Here is a 24,468-nt window from a genome sequence, read left to right as displayed (position 1 = left end):
TACGTTCTACGTTGAGCCACGGCGTTAACTTAAACAGACAGAGAGGCTTGTCTATTTTACAAAACACAAAGAACGCAACCAGTTGGTAGGATATTTATTTCACACCCACAGTAAAATCACCAACGAAAACACCCTAACAATCAAGAGTGAAATACAGCATCACATTATCACGATAATTTACTAGAAAGCTGTTGGAACAGACACAGTAAATTTGCACAGAGCAACATCACTTTTAATTACCCTTTAATATGTACCATGCGATAAATGAGACCTGCATGCTAATTGGAAAATACAAGGTCATTAAACATGTCATTATGTTGACAAATATAACCAATTCCAATACAGATATTATTTTCAAATGGACTTTTATGTGAGTAATGTGTAGAGCTTCTCTGAGGTAAAGAACTTCAATATACAATTGGACATTCATATTGAAATGAATCCGAATATTTTTGGCTGACACTCGCCGTGTAATGCATCACAATTCACCACGTGTCAATATAACATATGATGTTAAAAAATGAACGATCAGGACAGTACTCCTGAAAGGCAGTGAATATCTTTGAAGTACCTACCGTATAATATTTCGAAGATTCATGACAAAACGGAGTCAGCTTGAGACAAACGACTTGCTGTATCAACAGAGACCATAACACAACAACGTTCAAGACTCAAGCACAGGATTTGATGCATAAAACAAAGCCCATGTATTTAGTTTACATTAACGAGTCCACTAGCGAATACTAGGTAGGCTAGTGAAGAATAACTCTTTCAATAAGGAAGTTGAATGATATATCCACTTCCGTACAACATGACAAGCATATCAAGCAAATAGGTATGAGTATGAATTGTGTAATTCGACAGCTTACTGCATAACGATTTACATAAGACTAGAGTTAGTTAAGAAGGCCTATGCTCGTAGCGGGTGCAATCGTAAGTGAAATGTGCATCAAATGCATGTTGGGGTTTATCAAACAGCACTTTTTCACAATTTACTGGCTACAGGATGCACACGCCAATTTTGGCTCAATTCAAACCCCTAGAAGCATTGCTATAATATATAATATAATAATTTTTGAAAAGGCCAAATGTAGCCTGTATGTAATGCAGCAGTTTACTGTGTAACATCATATTAAACAAAACCACAGTTACAGTTACGTATGGGTGCAATTGTAAGTGAAATGTAGAACGAAAAACTAATTCTACAAGCAATACGAAGAGTTCATTCACTGTGTAAAGCGTAAATGAGATGACTGCAAATATACAACTGGGTCATTATTGTTATACACAATGCTTGAAATCACAAACGAAACACTTGAGTACTACAAAATCCCTTGCTACACAACTTAAACAGGTCAAACGCCGCACATTTCAATTATCAAGTTCTGCTATAACGCAGAAACAGTGCTAAACTAAATCACACAAACCTGTTAATGGGGTTACACAATCGCAATTACTTATTTATTATCCCGTCTACAATGAAATTGGCTACATCCATGGTTTGGTCGTTTTCAAGCACAATATCGAATTTGTCTAAATACACGTCAAGAAGTTCCTGATAATTGCAATTCAAGAAGCCGATTTTCAGAGACGTTTTCGGGTCCGACACACCGTCAGCCATCGTGACATCACCAATCATGTCCCCGAGTAGAATGACATTGCCCCGATTACGAGTATTTTCAACCCATTCAAGATCGGTAGTTACAAAATCTCTATTTTTGTTGAAAGTGTGTATAAAGTCACTCTCAAATCCAACGATATCACCATTTTTATCAAACACCATGTAATTAGCAACAAATTTCATGCCAGGCGTGATCTCCGAATGTTGGAGTAAGACTTCTTCTAAAACATCACCAATTCCAGCAGAAAAAATCAGTAAAGGGACTTGCGAATCATGCATTTTCTTTACAAGATCATTAAATCCATCACGTAACAACACATGCGAATCTTGGACCATCTGCGGCAAATCATTCTTGTTGACCTTGGCTTTGACGAAGAGATCCTCCCCGTTTTCAGCCCAGTCGATCATGTGCGGGATTTTTTCTTCGATGCTCAGGGTGGAGTCCAGTTCGACGCTACGATACCGAGACTGCATCCTCACGAATTCGTCGCGGATATCATCGGGAATGGAGGAATGAGATTCCACAATATCTGAAAGATTACAGGGCAAATTAAAATCGTATCAACACGACATCAAAATCAACAAATACATAACTATGCTAGTAACACAGCCCAATACACAATGAGTTCTTGAAAGATCCGTGAAGATAGTGAAATTAGCTGTTGTCAAGTTGCGGCAGTTAGCCAAGGTGTACTATCACACAAGAGAGAGAGAGATGATATTCCTTTTCGCCTGCACCATCGAGATGCTTTGACGACGGAAATGCGATACGATCTTTGGTAAGGTTATCTAGTCAAAGTTGGACAACTAGAAAATTTTCAGTTTTCCCGAATTAGATCAGAATTAGAATTATAGCTACAAAGTTTTTTTTCAAATTAGACAAGAATTAGAATTACTCAAATATCAATTACTCGGAAATCGAAATCAATTCCAAATTAGTTGGAAATATCAGAAAAATCAAGTTCAGTTCACATCAAATCTTGAGTTTATTCTAGTAAGCATGAGAATGGCAATGTCTGTTCACTGATCTTGGCTCTTTACGCACTATACAGTTCTGTAGCATTTTCACGAAAGCCAGGAATTAGATTAGAATTAGGTTATCAGTATTTTGAATTATCTAATTGCCCAAGTCTTTCATGAGCCATGGGCAGCTTAGTAGATGATATGTTTCGATTTTTTATGACTATCGAAGCATGAAGCCCTGCGCTCAGTGTTCGGTTCATTAAGCAACTTTCAACATAGAATATATCGAGAGTAAAATGGGTGGACTACACTAATTCTCGACATCAACCAGCAACTATTGTAGCACATAGCAAACTTTGACCATCTAACTAAATTTGAATTACACAAGTGACAGAAATATCACCAATCAATGCAAAGACACCATATTCCAATCTACATGCAGCATGTACGAGATATCAAAATTTCACAAAAACTGAATAACAGTACTTGAAATTGGAAAGTTCTCATTTCTAATTCAATCTAATTCGTGTTCTACCAGACTACAAGATTCTGTGTGTGCAATAGAAAACCAGGGAAAGTGTCATGTTCATAGCACTGGACCAAAACGATTGGTTTATATAACTATCTATCCAATCCAATATCTAGGAAAACATTTCTTCGAGCTTGATAGAGTAGGGCAGGGCTCCCCAAACTGGAGGTTGCATAACCATTTCCTGCAGTCATAAATCAATTACCGTATACGTATATCAATTTAACACGGTCTATGGCACAATATACTTTAAAACTATTGAATGTTCAATTTCAATACAATAGATTACCGTATATATTACATAATCGCGTATCAGTAATAATCAAAGTCAGCACTCGTCAGCAACTAGGGGAGAATTGGAAAGAACATTGTGTATCAACAATCGAATCACAAAATATGACGTTAATGGCATGAAATTCGATAACCCGGGGCGAAGAGAGAGCTTTCCACTGACGATTACCCCTGGCGAGTGTCAGCCTAAAATATTCGGGTTTATTTTAATAAGAATATACCATTCAATTGTATATTGAAGTTCTGTACCTCCAACAAGCTCTTCTTTTAACAATGTTGTTGATGCACAGTTTATTTGATGTACTAGTATTCCTTAGTATTAGATGAGCAATGTAGTATATTCTAGTTTTCATGACCAAGCGAAAATTGACAGTTGAAAAGTCATCTTCAGTTTTTATTCTGCAATGCGTGATATTGTTCGAGAGGACTCGAAAAATATTAGGATGATAAAAAGTGGATCGCAAGCAAAGCTGTTTGGGAAGCCCTGGAGTAGCGTGGCTCCCATGCCCATCAATCGTAGTTTGCTCGACACTTACGGTTTGTTGACGGGACTTTCTTTCCAAGATGGCTGTATTTTGTGATGGTCTTGTCAAAATCACTAACCACCTGCAGAGCAGAACTGATAAACGGATCGCCTACACTAAACTATTTCCTCAATAAATCCATCGTTGGCAAAGTGAACTTGAATTTTTGTAGAAGATACAAATAGAGTACAGTAACTAGGAAATATTATGAAAAGGTAGAAGATAGCAAATAACTGATATAGCTGATAGCAAATACTGATACTACCACTCTACCAGTGTATATAACTGTCTCTATCATGGTGACTAGTATGGAGTGAAAGCTAGGGTTGTTCGAATATAACCTTTTCTTGCAATTTTCCTGGTTACCCGATAAAATCGTTATGTTACTACCTAAAAAACTCTGCACGCCAAACTTGGCTCAATTTTGGATTTGAAATAACAGCATTTACGGTAGTTAGTTCTACAATTAAGGATTTAAGAATTTCCAACTGCAATTACTTTTTTCAAATCCAAAATTTTCTATTCAATAAACCAGTGGTTCTCAACCTTTTTTAGACACACCCCCCTTGATGATGGTGAAAAATTTCGCGCCACCTTATCGTCATATCACAAAATCTAACCGGGATGCTAGCAACCCCAACAGATTGTCTGATGACATGGAAGGTTATGACCGTTGATGAGAGAATTATAAAATATTAAATCAGGTCTATATGTAGAGAAACACGCATGAATTGAAAGTAAATCGTGCCAAGCGCGAAAAGAATTCAGTTGACCACTTCTTCGCACCCCACCACTGCAATAAACATTGCTTATACTGCTTGGAATTATGCCAAATTTGATATTCATTGACATCGTCTTTTAGAAATCTTAACAACCCCATAGGTAGCTAATTCGAATTTTTATATTGTTATTAAATAAATACAAAACTTTATCCTCTAATAACAATGATTCAACAGATTGGATTTGAGCCATAGAATTTGAAAAAGAAGTTATATTTGAACAACCCAAGTGAACATCGCATAAAAAAATCGAAGTTGAACAAAAAATGAATTTGAATCACATAAGGTAGGCTAGAGATAGATTCGCACCTAATTCACATCAAAATGAAATAATAATGAACCAAGAACCGCAATTCGTTCAAAGACTGCAATACAATCACAAAATCTTTTCACTCACCTGCAGTTTGTCAGGGCCGTCACTAATGAGTTGGCGTATTTTTTGTTCGACTGATTGTGGATCTTTCATGAATACGTGTCTTTGCGACAACATCATCTTCAAATCTACTAATCCAGGCATTGTGGCTTTATCAGGAAATATTAGGTGTTAGGTGTGGACAATTATTTATACTAGGCCTAAGAAAAGTATAAGTCACTGTACAATCGATGCAAAATGATTGTGTAAAACTGAATGAATAACAAACAAAATGAAGAGTCGAAAAGACTTGTATTGGGCTGATTTCATTATAATTTAGCAATTTTTTTGACATGTGTAATGCATACCCTCGAAACCAATAGCTACATAATATGCTGTTTTTTGAATTCTGACTGAATAAAAAAAAAACTGAAAATTTTCAGTGACCGTTAAAGAGACATTGCTATTTAAAATTTTCTCAAACACGCGAGAACATCTTGTGCAGCCCGTGTCGTAAGCAAGTATACCGGTAACAACAATTTTACTAAGATCTTCATCATAAATGTGATTTTTTCGTGCCAGGCGTAAATTGCTACGATAGTACAGCACGTTTTCACGATTGTGTGGAATGTCAGTCTGCAAGGTCGCGTCAAATGAGGTCTACTTCAGTGGTTCCCAACGTGGGCGATTTGGTGGTCTGGGGGGGCGAAAATGGACAAAGGGGGCGAAAATAGCTAAGGGGGTGATGACGCGTTAAAACGGCAATATAGGAGTCAAGTCGGAGAAATGACCTTTTTTTTTTTTAGTCAACCCACAAAAAATTGGTTGCAAAATTGTAAAATTCGACATCGAGCCGAGAAGTTGACGTTTTTCTTTTTTAGTCAACTCACCGGTGATTACAGTTTGTATGCCCATTTTTGTGTTCACAAAATTTGGGGGGCGATGATCGGTGTTGAACTTGAAAAAGGGGCGATATGTCGAAAAAGATTGGGAACCACTGGTCTACTTGAAAAACTTCGAATAGCCCTATTTTTCATGCTGCGGAATCATCAAAAACTATAAAATTGGCACATGAGCGCATTTCAGTTGGAGACCCCTAGAACCAGGGGCGTAGCCACCCGACATAAAAAGGGAGTAGAACTGAATAAAGGGGGCAGAATGAGCCTCTATGCGTCATACTTTCAGCGATAGCGACTTCTGTATTCCGTACCCTTTTCAAAGCGTAACTAATTGGCGGATCTAATTACTGAAAGCGAGTTAGCAATCAACAGCTTGCACGGGGATCATGTTACGATGCTCACGCGCTCATCCTGTGACAGTGCAGGAGATCTCATTTGCATTCAAATTAGTAATCGACCTTGAAACAATACAAGAACAACATTTCATGACGAACAATCTATACAGTGCAGAATCTATTATATCTTCATGAATTTTGACATGATTCAATTCGCGTGTAAGAGTAATGTCTGCCTGGCGTTTTAATTCCATTCACTTCGAGCATGGCGCATATACTAATTGTACCGGCGTGTGAATAATGACTTATTCGCAAAGTGAGGGAATCGTAAACAAGTGTCGGCGAAGCTGTTGAAGGCTGAATGTGTCCCGGTGGGATACCGATCACGAAAGGCATAATCTAGTATGACGTATACGTGGTCATTGCGGTCAAGACAATGCACAACAATGGCGTCAAAAATAAAATGCGAATCGAATGTATTGTGTCTTCACGCTGTTTTGGGGAACAGGCTTGAGTTTGGCAAAGCACGAATCAGATCAGATCAGGGTAGCTTTTTGCGATCATGAAGAGTTCACAATAAACTGTGATGAGAAAACCAACGCGTGAACGACTGCATTCAGAATAAAGGGATTAAGCTGATCGCTTACCCTCGCCGAGAGAAAAATGTAACAATGCCCCTTTCACGCTTACATAAACGCGCTTCCGTAGACGAGAGATCGACGAGAAAAAGGCATGTAATCAGCGTCGCACGCAGCAAATTGAAATTAGGCGATATCGTGAAGAAATGTTGTTATAGCAATAGCGTTGACTTGGGATTTTCGGGATAGAATCGAGCCTGGAAAGGGGGTAGAATGTTCTACAATTCTACCCCCCTGTCTACCCCCCTGCCTTGAACATACAAATAAGAGGCAAAAATATTGATAAGTAACACAATATAACATATTAGAAAAAGCAGTGAAAATAAAGTGGTATGGACAAGTGAACTGGCCTATAAAAATATATGAACCAGAATGACAGAATTTCAATAGTCAAATCCACTCACAAATACAGGACATGGTCATCTGCATTTCTGTTATGAACACTTCCAATTATGTCATCATTTTTGGATAAGACCGCCCACTCGTAATGTAAACGGTACAGCGGACGGCAAGGGTCACAAATACCAGTTATGTCATTATTTATATTGTCTTTTGATTGCAATTTATCGAAAATTCGTCTCATTCTAACGTAAAAAACACCATCACCCGATTTTGAGATGCGAAAAAACTCTTGTCTCGTGAACCGATTCAATGGAAAAAATGCGCTCTCCCAAAAGTATGTATTTCTTGAGGATACAGGCCGTGTATCGATCATTATGTTACCGTATAAAACTGCTGTAAAATGACCTGCAAAGCCTGTTATTTCATGCAGGCCAATCCGTGGATATGCAGTATCAATATCTTGAGACTGCTTTTGGTGGGAAATTAACACAACACTAGGTTCTGATCGACTTTTTGAATGCTGCAAAATATTGTTAACAGAACTGGAGCAAGTGGATTTACACGAGCAAAGTTCACAAAACAAATAATTAGAATTACACTTAAATACACTTTGCACAGTATCAAACTGAATAACGGAAACTTTATCGGACAAAATTGAGCAGCAAGAGCACTCCCACAGTGGCTGTGGCTCAGACAACAAGACTGAATCATTAGGCAGCCCAAGGACATATAAATTTGAAATAGATTCATTCTTCGACTCAATGTCACGAAAATAATTCTTTAATATCGAAGAATAAACAGGTACCAAATAACTGCAATAATGCGAGGGAATTGATACACAAGATTTTGACCCGAATAATTCGAGCGTTAACGACAATATCTCGGGCATAAATTCGTTATCGGAAAAGCTACCAAATAATTCAGATACTACAATATCAATGCTTTTATCCACAGTCAACTGTTTAAGAGAATTCAAATCAGGATTTGACTCTAAATAATATTGAAACTCCGCCAAACTCCTTATTGTAACTGGCGGGTGTACACGAACATTTGAAACATCTTTATACTTTTCCTTGATTCTCTGGCAACATGATCGATTCGACTCCAAGACATGCACAGCACCTTGAAGCTCGACTTCTTTCATACAATCAACCACGTATTCTATGAGCCGGCCGCGACCTGGTCCAATAACCAGTACGTTGAGAGGCAGATCACAGTCTTTCTCTTTGAATTCTCGGCAAGCGGCATTAATCGCACAGTAGTACAAGAAGTATTTCGCAGTATCGCGCTCCATCGCCTCGTATTCTAAATTGGACCATGGTGGCCATAACGGGCTGCAATTTTTGCTTGGCGCAAGAACACCGTTTTCGGCAATCTCTTTGCTGTACGTTTTCAAGAAAATTCGCCGAGACTCCTCCATCATTGTAAACTGGTTTTGCAAATTAACAGAAATACGATGATCAGGTAAATCATTGTGGATCTGCATTGAAGCACGGAATATTTACCGCGATAAATAAAATTTGAATAAGATTGGTTGCGAGATCAATCAATCAGGTTTATTAATATTTTCATCGTTTCACAACATCACAAGACTGCGATACAATCAAAAGATAGGAAGGTGTCGAAACAACTTGGAGTAGCCTTTAAGATCAGACACCCACCTTGGCCTAGCCAGTGGTTCCCAACCAGGGGGGAATTTTGAAATTTTTAGGCGGGAATCTGGCTTAATTTTTTTAGGGGAAATCTGGCTTTGGCATTGTATCGGAAGATGCACTGGGTTCACAAGGTTTTTAGAATTTTATGGTATAGAACTGTTACGTAGAAATTAGTTGTTTACAATTGTATGTTTCTTTGGCGGATTTCAATTGAAAAGCTTAAGCTAGGTGTATGTTTAAATGCCTTCCGTAGATATTACACCCCCTGATAAAGTGAGGCTCACGAGACGATTTCGTTGGGTCCACGACAGCCTCTCGACCAAATTGCTACTAAGCAGGAAAACGTCAAGCCGAGTTCCGCACATGGCCGCTGGTGAAATTGTTTAACTTTTTAAGCCAACATATGAGCTAACGTGAAAAACATACCGTACCAAATTCATCGATTCAACTCAAGTCCATAGCAAGCGGACTTGGTGATTTATTTTTCGTCAGCGGCTACCCGACCGGCCAAAAGCAGGTCAAATTGGACTATACTTCATCAAAGTTTAGTGCGGTCCGCATTCGCTTTAGTTCGGACATATCCGAATATGTTTGGCCATTTATTGTTCAGTCAACAAATGGTTGCGCGTTAAAAAGCACATTTTTTTAGTCACAGGCAACTTTTACAGAGGGGGTAATTTTAGCTCAAATATCGGCCAAGGAGGGCACGAGACGAAAAAGGTTGGGAACCACTGGCCTAGGCGAAGTAAAGAAGAGACATCCACAAGCACACTGAATGAAATAAAGGAATGCAGAGAATATAAGACGCAAGCGACAAAATGAGTTGGCATGTGGCGGAGGGCGAGGTCGATGTTAGGTCGTGGTCCGGTAATCCTGAAGGCTAGCTAGTATATCCAACCAGATCTGGCTAGATCCCAACCAAGTTGAATGACAAATGTCGTAGATCAGTGGAGTCGAAACTTTTTGCTATTCACGGCCGCATTGTGATTACATCTATACCAGGGGTGGCCAACCTGCGGTCGTATAAGGAAATTTGTGCAGCCGTCGACATGCAAATTAAAGTTAGAATATTTGGGAGATTTTAATTATAATCTTGAAATTTTCCTCGCCCTGAGCGCCATTCAATGTTACGCCCTTAGCAATCTGAACCCCACAGTAGATACGAACAGTAGAGGAAAATGATGCGCCCCATATATATATATATATATATATTTACCTATTAGACTACTTTGGTGGACAGTCCTGTTTTGAAGCAGTTGGGCGACAATTATCGCCAACAGAAGGAGACAAGCTAGGCGGCTTGAAATAACTCGATTGGTTTTGGAATATCGATTCCGCGCTTTGTCACTGGTGATTTGCGGTTTATATCGCAGCGTTTAGAATATACACGAAATGTCCTCCAACTGCGGTCGCCCTAATTTTTCCCAACTTTTGCAATATCTAATAGACCACTTTAGTGGACATTTGTTACTTAGGGAGACAATTCGCCATTTTGAATTACCAGACCATGACCATTGCTGTTACTGAACTTAGATGGACATTGACGTCGTATTATATGACAAGGTTCGGGAACCAGTTTCGTCAAAAGAGTCATTTACCAATGACAATCACTTTTGACGTCACTATTTGAAATCCACGACGTCATCCTTGTACGATATCGATGATCGCGATATATAATTCGCCGTTTGTTTGTTTTTTATTCATGGTGTTTTGACTAATTTGGTAGTTTTAGAGTATGCCTATATTCATTTTTTGATTCCGTATTCACCGGCTTTTAGCACAGCCCACTCCTAGGCTTTTATAAATCACCGCTTACGCGGATCACATGACGACGAGGAGCCTAGATAAACCTCCAACACTTGGGTAGGAATTCTCGTGTCGTCCTCAGCCGGACTCGAACCAACAACCCATTGGTGTTGCAGCTGTGGATTATACCAATGACCACGCCATTTCACCACGCACATATTTGCGTTTGAAAACTGCTGTGAAAATACGGAACATGTGTCTTTATAAGAAGCTACAGTTGGCCATGCTGCAGATTAGATCACCAGTTCTCTACGGCTAGTATGCAAATAACTACGACATTCAATAGCTACCTTGCTGCGATAGCAGATCTCAGTTACCATAAAATAATAAATATATTCATTTATTATAATCGACCATAATATCCATCGGAAGCTTCTTGTTTCATGGACTTGGAGTGTATTAGCAGGTATAAAGCAATTTTCGGCTTAACGTAAGGCACACTTTTTGATCAATTATTACTAGTGCTGCAAGACAGAAACCTTCGAATAAAGACCACTTTAACATGTCTCTACCTCCTATCTCAGACTCTCGTCATGTTAAAGCCGCTTCAAATCGTTACGGATTAGCTGGAAATTAGTCCACTTCATTAAAATAACTCCATTAAAGGGTGGTGGGATAATTTTTTGAAATTAAGGACGACGAAAATGAAATGAGCTGACAAGCAGGTAAAATACGGGTAAATATATTTCTCCAGTGATAGTAACATGTATTTTTGTCGGACCAATTTAGATTTCATGAAATCAATCCCAGTTATGCAGGGCACACCGATGTCTCTCTGCCTTGATTCGAAGTTTTTACTGATTGCAAAGTCGCCATTCCTAAAATCTCATCCACAGAGACATCAATTGCATTCCTCAGCAACTCAGCGTTCGAATATTTCTCTGCCACTTGACATTGACTGATCCAGGGCGTAAATGATGCCGATTGCAATTGAGAATGGGCTATGCCAATGAATGGTATTTATGAGTTGAAAAAGCATTTATGGTACTTCACGTAGGCGTTGATACTAGAGCTGTGTATGTGCTGGAAACTTTGCGAGCTTCAGGGAAACGAAATGGTAACCCACTGAGCTTATAAAGCACATTAGATATTTTCTGGTCTTTCAATATCACCAGAACCCCCTTCTTGTCATAAAGTAATAAAAAACATTGGTGATTTAACACGATATATGGATACAATTAGTTATTAGATGGTATTCACCGAATGTGGAGGATGACATGAAAAAAGGACGATGACTTTTGATAGGAATAAGATCCGTCACGATGCCAATTAGTCTTATAATCCGCCTGTAAGAGTACTATAGGAGTGCTGCAGAGCAAATGATAGAATATCATAAATATCAAATTGTAGCGTGAAGGAATCCACCTTGGACCGATAAAGAATATAGATATTGACTATCACTTGAAAAATATATTTACCCGTATTTTGCGTGCTTATTGTGGTCGTGAATTTCAGTGTGTAAACTACTCTATTGGAAAATTATCTCACCATCGTTTTAACGTGTCTATTTCAATGAAGTGGACTAATTTACAGCTAATATGTGTCATCAATTTCTTTCATTTACTGGCGATGTAGGCCCTTGTCAAGATCAAAACAAGTCTAAGGGACATCCCTGCCTCTTCAGGCATAACTGGAACACGATTTTTGGTCATGTCGGTGTGACGAAATTGGTCACCGTAAATACTATTATTTCAAAAATGACCGAAATTTGCATTTGACTGGCCTCGGCTTCTACGCAGCGGGAAATCCAGCAAACCTAACCGAACATTCGCCGCATTCATAGACACGCCTAGATCTCCCATTCAATCATGCTCGCTAGTGAGAGCGTGGCGAGATAGCGTATAGTGGAATAATCCACAACCGCAAGACCAGCTGGTTGCGGTTTCGGGTCCGACCGAGGTCGACTCCAGAATTTGTACTAAGGTAATAAAGGTTTATCTCGGCTTCTACGTAGCATCTCATTCGCGTAATCGTTGTCTTATGAAGGTAAATATGGCATAAAAAAACATCGGCATGGTGTAAAATGTGAATAATGTAGTCGAGCACCGTGAATATCAAACAATAACGACCAAAATTGTTGCGGTACGCTATATTGCGGCGTGAGAATTGCTTTCATGAATCGCATCGATCTGATATCGTCTATGTTCACTGTTCATACATTCGCAGTTGAAACACATTAACCTAGATTTACCGGCTCGGAGTCGAATGAATCTTCACTAATCTATACTAAAACAGTCAGAGTGGGTTTGTTGATGCAGCCATCCACCAGTAAAACCAGATTCGAAATAGTGAAGTCATGTAATATTGACCTTGATACCGATAGATTTCCTTCATGTGTAATTTCGTAACTAAAGCTATATTTGTCGCCAATACTACGTTGAATACGCGTTTTGTAAGGTATCATAAATGTTACGGGTAATAACCCTGCCCGATCAATTATAATTACAATTATCAACATGGCCAAAGCGTCAAACCCTGTATAAACCAATCCCAACCTATCTTCATTTCGAATTGCGAACCTCCTTGATTACCTTGGCGCTTGATGTGGTCATCATCATTGTAACCGAGGTATTGCACGCGACGTAATATGATTTAATAGGCTCCAGGCTCCGCCCATGTCTGCAGGCCTGTGCTTCAAATCCCGCACTGATCATAAATGTCATAAAAAATAATTCCGGATTCCAGCCATTCACTTATTAAATTGTCAGCTTACTCTAAAAAAACACTGCACACCAAATTTGGTTCAATTCTAACAAGCATAGGACTCCGCAGATCAAATTAGAATTTTTAATTTATTAGGTAAAATTTTTAAAAAAATCAAATTTTTCTGCCAACCCCATGAAATTGTTGAGCTGTTTTCAAAGACGATGCAAAACAAATTTGACTCAATTCCGACCAGTAGAAGCGGAGTTATGTGAGTTTTTCGATTATAATCCTCGGATTATCCTGGATCGGTGGATCATCCGAGAAGTTCACGTTTTTCATAGGCGGGCTATCCGAGGTTCCGTCTCGGTCGTTCACACCACTGGGCCATACGAGGTACCGCTGCGTTCGTCTTCGGGCCCCGCGTAGACCGATACCCGATACGATCGTATCGGACTTTCAGCCGACTCGGGATCGGCCTTCAAAAAACAGTGTATAGCACCTTTTTCACAGTTTTTTTAATCACTGATTTCTCGCCAACCGAATATCGTAGCCGGATAAATTTGGTACCGGCAGACGCGTAATTCGATTACGATTCCAACGATGCCCGGGAAATGGGGCTGGGACGCGTAGAAAAAAGTTTTCTTCCAAAAACCCGTGATGGTACGCCAATACGGGTTACGCAATTGGTTTTTCGATCGGTCGGTATCAGAACAGAGATCGAAATACCGATCGACAACCGCTGGTCCTAGGGGTTCGACAGAGTTATCCCCGTTTTCCTCTCGTCGAACTGAACGCGATGATATCCGATTCGACGGCGTGGGACCCGGGTTTGGCCCGGTTTTGGCGTTCGAAAAGTCGGTTTTTGTCTCCCAAAGGCTACCGAATTCGCAGAATATACAGATCGATCAGTAGCTTAGGAATAGCCTACTTTTATCACAAAAAATTTAACATGCCGCCTTACTTACAGAGATAGGCGCAATTCACAAAGTTGAATTAGGTCGACGACTTTAGTGTTGTATACGTACGTGCGACCAATTGCGTGCCATCAACTGGTAAGGTCTCATGTCCGCTGTCACCGAGTGATTGAAGGATTAGTTTCAGCGTTTTAGCACTTTAGCAGGTTATAGTAAATGGACGTTACTTTGGAAGATCTAATAGCAGATGATGTAGAATGATGAAGATGATGTTATTAGCAGCTCATGGCCCCCAAGTTTCATGACAAGTATATTAGCATGAATCCTATAAACACGAATCTCATAAGAAAAGTTTAAGATGCAAACATGCCATGCGTGATGGAGTTACTTCCCAATCAGTGTTTTCATCGAACGATCCGTTGTGCGTATTGAAGAGTATTCTACATAGCTGCTGAATTCTGCGTACAAATAGCGTGTAAAAATGGATCGCCACGCCGACTCCATTTCCATGACAAAAAGTGAGTATTGAGTAAAGAATGCATTTCTCTTCTGTTGTGTTATATTTCACGCTAACTTTATATTCCGCGTTAACTTTATATTGTTTCCCGATTAATTTCAAATAGTTCAACTAGATAGTTTCTAAATATTGATAAATCGTATTTAAACGCTGTTTGAGAGAGCATATAGTTACGATAACATCTGCATTTTCGTTTCATTGATTCTTTTTAAAATCCAGTGTGTGGCCTATGCCTGATTGATACGATTGTCTCGGTCGTGAGACGGCGCAATTGTTCACTAACACGCCTCCTTTGATCTAAGATATCTGGCGTTGTACCGGTCATAGACGGTTACAGTCTTTTTGTAATGATAATTTTTATCAATACGCGTACATCAAGCTATATATCATATACGCGAGCAGCGTATAACCTGTTCAAATGCTGGTTGAATACAGAAAAACGAATTTTGCGCGTGTCGGTAAGACCAGACATGCAAAGTCTTCCCTGAACACGCTTCACCTAATCGGAGATATAATGCGTTATGATGGTCTTATGATGTTGCAGTACTGTGCTGTGGATGGCTTCTATCGACACACATGTACCCAGCCATTTATAAGCTATTTTATGATGATAAAACCTGTTAAAAGTGTAGGTTCTATACGGCAAAACATTACGCGGCTAACGATGTCGGCAGGCATGATTGAATTTTCACAAATGCCCGTCCGCCATGGCAACATATTTGCTTTTATGAGACTTTTAGGCACTTGCAAATTGTACAAGATAGCTGCAATTCAAAAGAATTCATTACTATCAATCTATTGGACACTGGCGTAGCAAAAAATTGCCAACGTGACTAGTGAGGCCGTACAAATGAGCCCGCAGACTTTGCCGTAATTTAGCTGACTGGTGTATATAATAACGCGCCATAAACAGCGATATCATAAGTGCTGGATGTCATACACTATAGCTGTTCCCGCCAATGATATATGCCGATCAGGACGCCAATAAATCGCACGTGGTGATGTGTATTGCCTTTCATATTGATATGAAAGAAACATCACTTATACTGCGTAGAAACGACGCCCGCGTGTCACCTATGTGAGACAATATACCCTGTATTATGATTGTCTTTCGAATTGGCAGATTTGCTAGATGTCTAATGCTATGGATAACAATACTTTATTCGTTATCATTAGTTATCATTGATCACAAAAACAATAGCTTAGTGACTGTGAAGTGGCTGCCGCGTTGTGTAATCGACACGCGGTGTGAGTCATCTTACGCAAACCGCAACACGCACGCTCAAATCGCATGTACGTCTGAGTTCATTACTTGAAAACTGCATAAGGTAAACACGTCACTCAGGACTCTTTCGATAGATGATACAGCTGAGAATTCGGTCAAGCGATCAATATAGCATAATAAGGATTACAAATGGCGTCACGGCCAAATGAATACCAGTTTTCTCTTTTCTCAGATGAGAAATCGAGAACACTCGGGATAATCAAACTATGATATCCCATCGCAGTCGCCGTCAAATTAGCTCAGTTGGTTGAGCATTGAAACGCAGAATCTGGCGATACGATAGGCGTTGGTACAAGTCCCGGGGTTCAGATTTTATGATCATTTTTGTGAATCCACCCAAATTTTTGCATATAGGCCCGCCGTTCAGTAGCTCAATCTTGATGAAGCAACCTATCATGCTGCATTTTTGTTTTGAAATTTACTGAAGTTGTGTATCATCTCCAAACGCGAGTGTACTGTGCATGTAGTTACCAATTTGGCACTACATCGCTGCATTATTTTTCAGCCACTACAAACAATCGAGACGTCAAGATAGCTGGGAACTCACTCCAATGAATTTGCCGTCGGCTGTTCAATGCGTGACCGATAAGTGCATGCGGACTGCGGAGGCTTCATATAATCAGACGCAAATGTTAATATCACTCCCTAGTCTGCCATAATTAGCAACGATGATGACGTTATACGCTCTGATCTCTTCAACATCAGTCAGTCAATATATGTAATGTTGCCTTGCCTTGGCTTGAACTGACGGGGTCGTAATTGATACCCGAATCTGACTGCTTCTTACCGTGTTTTATAATAGGGAAACTAAAATATCTGTACTCGTGGAAATTATTAGTTAGTGCAACGTATACAATGTAGAATTGTGGGCTGTAAGCCTATACTGAGCGTTGTAACCGACGCATTGTGCGAATTCGATCCTCTGGTATTTAAAGCTGATACCATAATATGTTTGATAAGTGTTTGATTTGACGCTCTCCTGCCTCAGCATTGTGACGTTATGAAATGACAAAAACAAGTCAACTAATTTACTACTTGCACTTGGCTGCTTTCCAATCCTATGTTGCCACATTTCAGCCTGATCATAATTATTTGTTTATGTTAGCTTTTGCAGAGTCATTTTATCCGTGTATGTGATGACGAATAAACCAGCTCGATTTTTCTATCAACACTCCTGCATGGTATGAGCGGATGACATGAGCTACGTAGTTGAATTTAATGTAAAACGTATACGCTTGATTGATGTCAGGCGTTTTCGACTCAGATATGTGTTTCTGGTGACGATGATAGGGTGATTACAATAATTTATGGAATAAAACAAACTTACGAAAGTATGGAAAGCTGTTTGGGGTCACATAGTCCGTTGGACCTTGCGTATAATTCGAAAATTACGAGATATATTGTTATTTATTATGCTAGTTGGTGCTGTTCTCCTCTCTCTAGCAACGAAATTGTTGTGGATGTGGAGAGGGGATGATTACACCCGCGGCCATATTAGGTCACATTTTATATTCATCTGCTTTGACTACTGCGTTCTGAGCAATATATTATTCTTGTATAGGTATAAAAGCCATAAATCCAGGGACTGTTACATAGCATCTCGCCTCACATTGATACAATTAAGAATCCTATATCTATTCGGTGATCGCCACTTTGACCGAATGTAGCACTTTTGACCTATGCAGTCTCCATTTAGATGCGACCACGTGGACCTGGTAAAATGTTTGTATAATTAATGATTGATTAGGTCTATAAAATATTGATAATTGCGTGTATATTGCTATAAATTTTGTATCCTCTCAGTCCGACTTCCTGTGCGGTATGTAATCAAACGATATTGAACTCGCCTATACGAAGGGTGCCTAATAATCAAAACATTTATCTACATGAAATCGCGTATAGTGCGAGCAGAATTAAAAAGATGCAAAAATTTTCAAATAAATAGCGTATATTAATTGTTCATTCACGAAATAATATTTGGCACCCTTAATAAATACCGCGCTTCGTAGTTTCATCATTCTCCTCTTTGTTCAATATGTCGCAATGCATCTTTTGTACCGCACTGTACATTGTCTGGCTTGAGCGGAAACAATAATTTGAGCTAAATTAGAAATAAAAGTCGGGTGTCCGCGGAGGCTCGAGACGGTCCAAAGGGGGTCCGCAAGGACATAAAAGGTTGAGAATAACTGACGTAAGGTATATTCCTTATGCTCGCAACTGACAGAGCATCTTCAAGCGGCCTTGACACAAGCAAATCAACGACCTATCAGCTCAATATATTGGGTGCGAGAAATACTACAGAATATTTATCATGCTATAACCAATACATATATTTGATGGAGCTGTATTAAGGTAAAGCAGTAATTCTTTTTCACAATGTGTATCACGAGTGTTGAACAACATGTAACAATGATGTAGTGCCATTTCGCCTTTGCTAAGAGCTAATAAGGGCCCAAATATTAGGAGTCGACATTAAAATCGTACTACCCGCGGTGTCTACCAAAATCGCAACTAGAACTTATGTTGAGTCATCACAATGGTGGTCAGCATTTTTTGTGTCGTCATTTTTTAACACAGTGTATAAATGCTTAAAATCCCTATATATACCGGAATGGTTCGAACTGAGTGAATCCTAAACAAAAACTATCATGTATGCAAAGCGGTGTCATTTTATACACGCGAAAAGTGGAAGAAAATCCCCCCTATTGGTTGTCGACTTAATGCCACTTTTCAAAATACGGGGTTTATACAGGGGTCAAAATGTCGCCATTGTAACTCTAAATTCCTGCTACTTCATGGCTTGATTTCTTTTGTAAGGGGCAAATGAGGGACTAATGAGCGTGGTCCCAAACGGATTTGCTTAACAGACGATAACAACTGAGGGAAAAATGTCGCCAAGAATTAGGGGGACACAAAATTGTCTCCCTATTTTTTTCGTCCCCCAACTGCTACAAAAATAAGTACGATTGTCTCCCAAAGTAGCCTAATAGGTAAATATATATAAATATAAAGGGTTTACCATACGTCCTCCTTTAGGAGGATTTCTCCTCTTTTTTCGGGAAATTGAAAATATCCTCCGAGGACGCCTTGATATGTCATCTTTTTGGCAATTCGTCCTCCTTTACAGCTTTTACAGCTAGGGTAATGGACATGGTCCACTAAAATAGGCATAAATGACGTGAAATAGGTCATACGCGGACGTTCGAGCTGGTCATTCTGGAGCCGAATGAATTTGATGTGATCTTTTTTTGGTCAACACAACAAGATTTCCAGTTGATAAATGAAAATCTGTGGGTTTCAATTTCGTTCAATTGACTTTTATCATTTGGTAAAGCTGTCCTCCTTTCCTGATTCCGAAATATGGTGACCCTACCCATAAATAAGTATACTAACTTAGAATCGTGTGCTGCTCACGGAAGAAATTTGTTCCTGGTACGTTTCAGGTGATTCCAACATCTTTCCACTATTACAGGCGGGTCTCAAACTCAAATGTGCTTGCGGGCCAATTTCCTAGATTTTGATGAGGCCGCGCGGGCCGCAGCATAAATAATAGGGGTAGTAGCCTATATTCAATGTATTCCCAAGGAGGCATTATTTGACGGAACTTGTAGACCCACAACACACACCGTGAGAATGTGATATAGGCCTATCAAGCCTCTGGTACGAAAAAAATCACATTTCAAATATTTTATTTTTAATGCACTTTTATTATTTGAAAGCGAATTCTGTAGATCCGTTTCTTGAAATACGTGGTCGTGTGCTGAATATTCGCATCTTCGATATGATATGAACGAGTACCGAAAATCCATTCCCACAAAGATACAAAGATAGGTGGGGGCGAATCTAATAATGACGCGTAACGCTTCCGGTGGCATCTTTGGGTATAATCGCATCATACACGGCACCGAAATTGAGAATCAGATTTGTAATAAACATATAACGTCCAGCCTAGTCATTTCTGTCTAGCAGCTCATCTTGAATTTATTCTGGACTAGTGGTTATATGTTTTTGTATATCTCAGGAGACAATGGATTTATGTAAACAATTTTTCCACATAACCTCAACAAAACATCTCTAAACAACAAACATGTTTGCATCAGTAAGGTATTGGCAACTAAATTGAGTTTGCAATAAAGTAGAATATTAATTCATCTCAGATGGCCATTCTGATTATGTGAGTCGGTGAAGTCTTAGCAGTTATGAAGCGAAACAATCCAAATTAGGTTCTATCAACAATTTTTCTAATTTGCGAGAGGCCTATTTCCCGTTGAGAACCAGGTATGGTTTACAGCCAGACTGTTCAGAGTCAAGTGTAGGCCCTACCTGTTTGATGCTGGTGTGATCAGACTAGATGACCTTCACGGTCTTATCGATCATTATCCTATCTAATATCGAATACTGTGCAGTGTGCATGCACATTTCTGTACTATCATCACTGCCAGACTCTCTCTCTCTCTCTCTTTCTCTCTATGGACTAGACCAGGGGTTCTCAAAGGGTGGGCCATGACCCACTGGTGGGCCACAGGAGTATTTGAGGTGGGCCACAAAGCTATTTAGAAAATTAGAGAATTAATGTATCAGGTATATTTGTTATGTTAATCGCAAAAATATATTCATGTTATCTAATTATACGTAGGTTACGTTAAGCTTTTCATCCGACTCTGATGAGGCGTAGTGGCACGTATGGAGTCACTGAGTCAGCATGTTCAAGTCGAAAACGGGAGGGAGAAAAGGCGACTTTTCCCACTGGCTATGACAACCTACGGCTATTAACAGCAACTAAAATAATTTCGAGTAGGCTATCTAACAACTGGAAGGTAATGCTGACGTAACCAAGTATTCCGGCAGGGTCATATGTCGTACGCCTTTGAAAGGGGTGTGCAATAAACTCGGAATGAAGTGTACTTGAGGTATCGCAACTTCAGTTGGTTTGGTATAAGACATACAATGTGCATTGTACAGCATGCATATTAAATAAATCTTTCTCCACTTCTCTGTAGTACCCTATTCACCAATGAATTGTTTGATTATATTATTTCCCACAATAGTGCAACTAAAATCCCAATCACAAAGCGGAGGCGTGGATTTGATCATTGTGTTTCGCTACGCGAATGGAGCAGCGGACGATCATGATATAGGCTACACAGAGTTTTAGCCATGATCTACCAGAGCCGAAGCTGCTGCACCCAAACCCACAATCGCGGGATCTCGAAGGGGCCCAAGATTATTTCGTTGGTCGTTTGTTGGAGGATATTTACCAGACATGAAAATTTTCGTCGCGCTTCGCGCGATTTCATGGACCAAAAGGTCTACATTTAAATATCATCAGTAAATTAAGAGAAAAATGCGCATACTTTAGAGAAGTATAGGCATATCGGCGCCATCGATAACCACGCATTGAACATGCTGATTATTAATCCAAGATAAGAGGTGGGCCACAGTATATTTTCAAACCGGAAAATGGGCCACGGACAAGAATGGGCCGAGAACCCCTGAACTACCCAGCAAACACGAGATATATTCAGGACATGTTCGGATATCTTTTTGTTATCCTAATTATCTCAAAATTGTGTTTATGCATATCTTGTGCGGAAACGTATCTTGAATACATCTTTTTCTTATCCAACAACTTTTGTCAAAATGCCGAAAATATATTTGTGAGGAATCAAATTCGATTATTGTTTCATTTTATGGTATAATTTATCTACTATCAATTTTATTGATGTCTTACTCTTATGGGGTGATATGTCACCGTAATTGCCACCATCGAATCATAGCAATTTACATCGTTGCTATGATCGAATGTTTTTCCTTTTGTCACACGCCGCTTTCGCGTGATTTTGCAGATATTTTGATTCTTGGCCATCCCAAATTTTGGAATCCGAATCCAATACGGCTCCAGGCGGCAATTTGAAAGTCTTATGAATTTCCAATTCTGGGTAATCCAAAAAACTGCTGCCAAAATAATGCTATGCTATTTGAACGTTCAATAGAAAAATCCTGCTACAATCCGACTGTCAAAGCAAATTCAGAATCCGGATCCACTCCGGTTACGCTGAAAACCATCTAGCCGTCTACGGCGTCTAGCCGTCGGAGCCGAGTGACTCAATGGCTTGAGGCACTTTCTCCCACGCGAACACCCGTTTCGGCGCACCAGAGTGAAGTTATCACACAAAATTCTATCACATAAATCGAAGGGTACCTACTAAATGTGACATGTAATAACATGAACGGTTGTATCACCATACTGATGAAACAATGGCGTATCCATATATGGTATCCGGATTTGAACACTGACACATGATAAAACGTATATAAAACTCTGTCCATACCAAATTTCATGCAGATCTGTCGCAGAAAACGTGTCCAAAACAGACAACTATGATTTATCGCAAGTATCGTTTCAACCAAATACAATACGCAAGACGATGATACCATTTCAATTATCGCTACCGCATCAAAACGCAGAAACGGTCAGTAGTCGAAACTTGTCCCAAATTATAATGGAACCGAATTTCAGCGACGTCTACCGTCAAGTTCGAGTCGAATTTCATCTCTACTTTTCAGAGAAATTGCGCGAGTATCATCACCTGGCCAACGTCTTTCGCAAAATTACACGTATAGCTCTCGGATTAAAGACGCCGATATTTCTATCATATACAAGTGCTCCACTTTTAACCACGTTCAGGAGTCGAGGCTTGTCCCAAAGCATAACCGAACCGAGTTTTAGCCAATTCTACCGTCTAGTTCGAGTCGAATTTCATCTCTACTTTTCAGAGAAATTGCGCGAGTATCATCACCTGGCCAACGTCTTTCGCAAAATTACACGTATAGATCTCGGATTAAAGACGCCGATATTTCTATTATAAACAAGTGCTCCACTTTTAACCACGTACAGGAGTCGAGGCTTGTCCCAAAGCATAATCGAACCGAGTTTTAGCCAATTCTACCGTTTAGTTCGAGTCGAATTTCATCTCTACTTTTCAGAGAAATTGCGCGAGTATCATCACCTGGCCAACGTCTTTCGCAAAGTTACACGTATAGCTCTCGGATTAAAGACGCCGATATTTCTATCATAGACAAGTGCTCCACTTTTAACCACGTTCAGGAGTCGAGGCTTGTCCCAAAGCATAATCGAACCGAGTTTTAGCCAATTCTACCGTCTAGTTCGAGTCGAATTTCATGTCTACTTTTCAGAGAAATTGCGCGAGTATCATCACCTGGTCAACGTCTTTCGCAAAATTACACGTATAGCTCTCGGATTAAAGACGCCGATATTTCTATTATAGACAAGTGCTCCACTTTTAACCACGTACAGGAGTCGAGGCTTGTCCCAAAGCATAATCGAACCGAGTTTTAGCCAATTCTACCGTCTAGTTCGAGTCGAATTTCATCTCTACTTTCAGAGAAATTGCGCGAGTATCATCACCTGGCCAACGTCTTTCGCAAAATTACTAGGGATGGTATGAACCTCTGGAAGGTTCAGGTTCGTGCGAACACGAACCTTTTTGAAAGATTCTGTGTGAACGCGAACGTGAACCTCATGACGTCACGTTACGTCATATGTCTAATTCCAACCCTACATTTCAGTGAAGTGTTAGCTTATATTAATGCATACGATACCTAGCGACGACTCGGGCCACATAATGCCACGATGCTGATGTACATATTGACGTTCTAAACGTCGTCAAATGCTGGGGCAATCAAATGCTATAATAATCCCATAAAATTGATATCTTCCGTCGCTTTACCAACAATTTCGACGAGGACGTGCAAGGCAATATAAGCTTACGCCTTGAAGGTTTAGGCCAGACCGGACAATGTATGCAGCGTCTGGGTATTGCTACGTTGATATTGAGAAGAGTGTAAAACGGGTTTCTATACTTGCTACCGATATTAGCGCATCAACAAGTTATGCAGTAGTAGCCAACACCCCAATCGCACGGATTTGGTTTTTATGATACAATAAACTTATGAAATTAAGATTGATCCACTACGCGTGCTAGATTTTTTACATCAGACAACGATATCAAATTCATTGATTGTTTGGATATGAGCAGCATTCGCTGACTTCCTACATGTAGTGTATTTCGCTCTTGATGTCGTGTGATTGCGGGTTAAGCCAACAGCAGAGACTCACAAAATATTCCCAAACGGAAAGGTGGATATTTCGAGCAAACTTTTGTAGGATAGCAAGTCACATTTTTGAGATTATCAAGGTGCATGTCCGTTTGGTGTTGATTTTTTATGCTGCCAGCGCCATGCATAGATGGGTGCGAAGTTGAGATGCAAAGAATTTCAACCAAAGATGTTATATTGACGTGAAAAATTGGAATATATAGAAAAAGTTCACAGTGCAGAACCTACCAAGG

The 24,468-nt window shown here is 39.7% G+C and overlaps 3 protein-coding genes across 3 annotated transcripts in view; all 3 read right to left on the bottom strand.

Annotated features, from left to right (window-relative positions):
* LOC145443073 (ubiquitin carboxyl-terminal hydrolase MINDY-3-like) overlaps positions 1 to 22,284 on the bottom strand; it is a 41,066-nt gene extending 18,782 nt beyond the window's left edge. Inside the window, exon 1 of the mRNA XM_080321069.1 lies at positions 22,249 to 22,284. The gene's annotated coding sequence lies outside the window, so the exon portion shown is untranslated. The remainder of the gene's footprint in view (positions 1 to 22,248) is intronic.
* On the bottom strand, positions 79 to 5,361 carry LOC145443091 (cytosolic 5'-nucleotidase 3-like). Its single transcript, XM_080321088.1, has 3 exons — positions 5,105 to 5,361; positions 3,941 to 4,010; positions 79 to 2,151 (listed from the first exon to the last, which is right to left on the bottom strand). The coding sequence occupies exons 1-3, from the start codon at positions 5,222 to 5,224 to the stop codon at positions 1,454 to 1,456; spliced, it is 888 nt and encodes a 295-aa protein (XP_080177214.1). The 5' UTR covers positions 5,225 to 5,361; the 3' UTR covers positions 79 to 1,453.
* LOC145443069 (uncharacterized) lies at positions 5,300 to 8,786 on the bottom strand. The gene has a single exon (XM_080321066.1). It carries the CDS (start codon positions 8,757 to 8,759, stop codon positions 7,332 to 7,334), a length of 1,428 nt encoding a protein of 475 aa, XP_080177192.1. The 5' UTR covers positions 8,760 to 8,786; the 3' UTR covers positions 5,300 to 7,331.
* Positions 22,285 to 24,468: the final 2,184 nt, after the last annotated feature.

The sequence above is a fragment of the Botryllus schlosseri genome, chromosome 7 (assembly GCF_051294905.1).
Source record: "Botryllus schlosseri isolate E-star chromosome 7, Bs_hap1, whole genome shotgun sequence".
NCBI classification, from domain to species: domain Eukaryota; kingdom Metazoa; phylum Chordata; class Ascidiacea; order Stolidobranchia; family Styelidae; genus Botryllus; species Botryllus schlosseri.
This window is presented reverse-complemented; position numbering and strand designations above follow the sequence as displayed.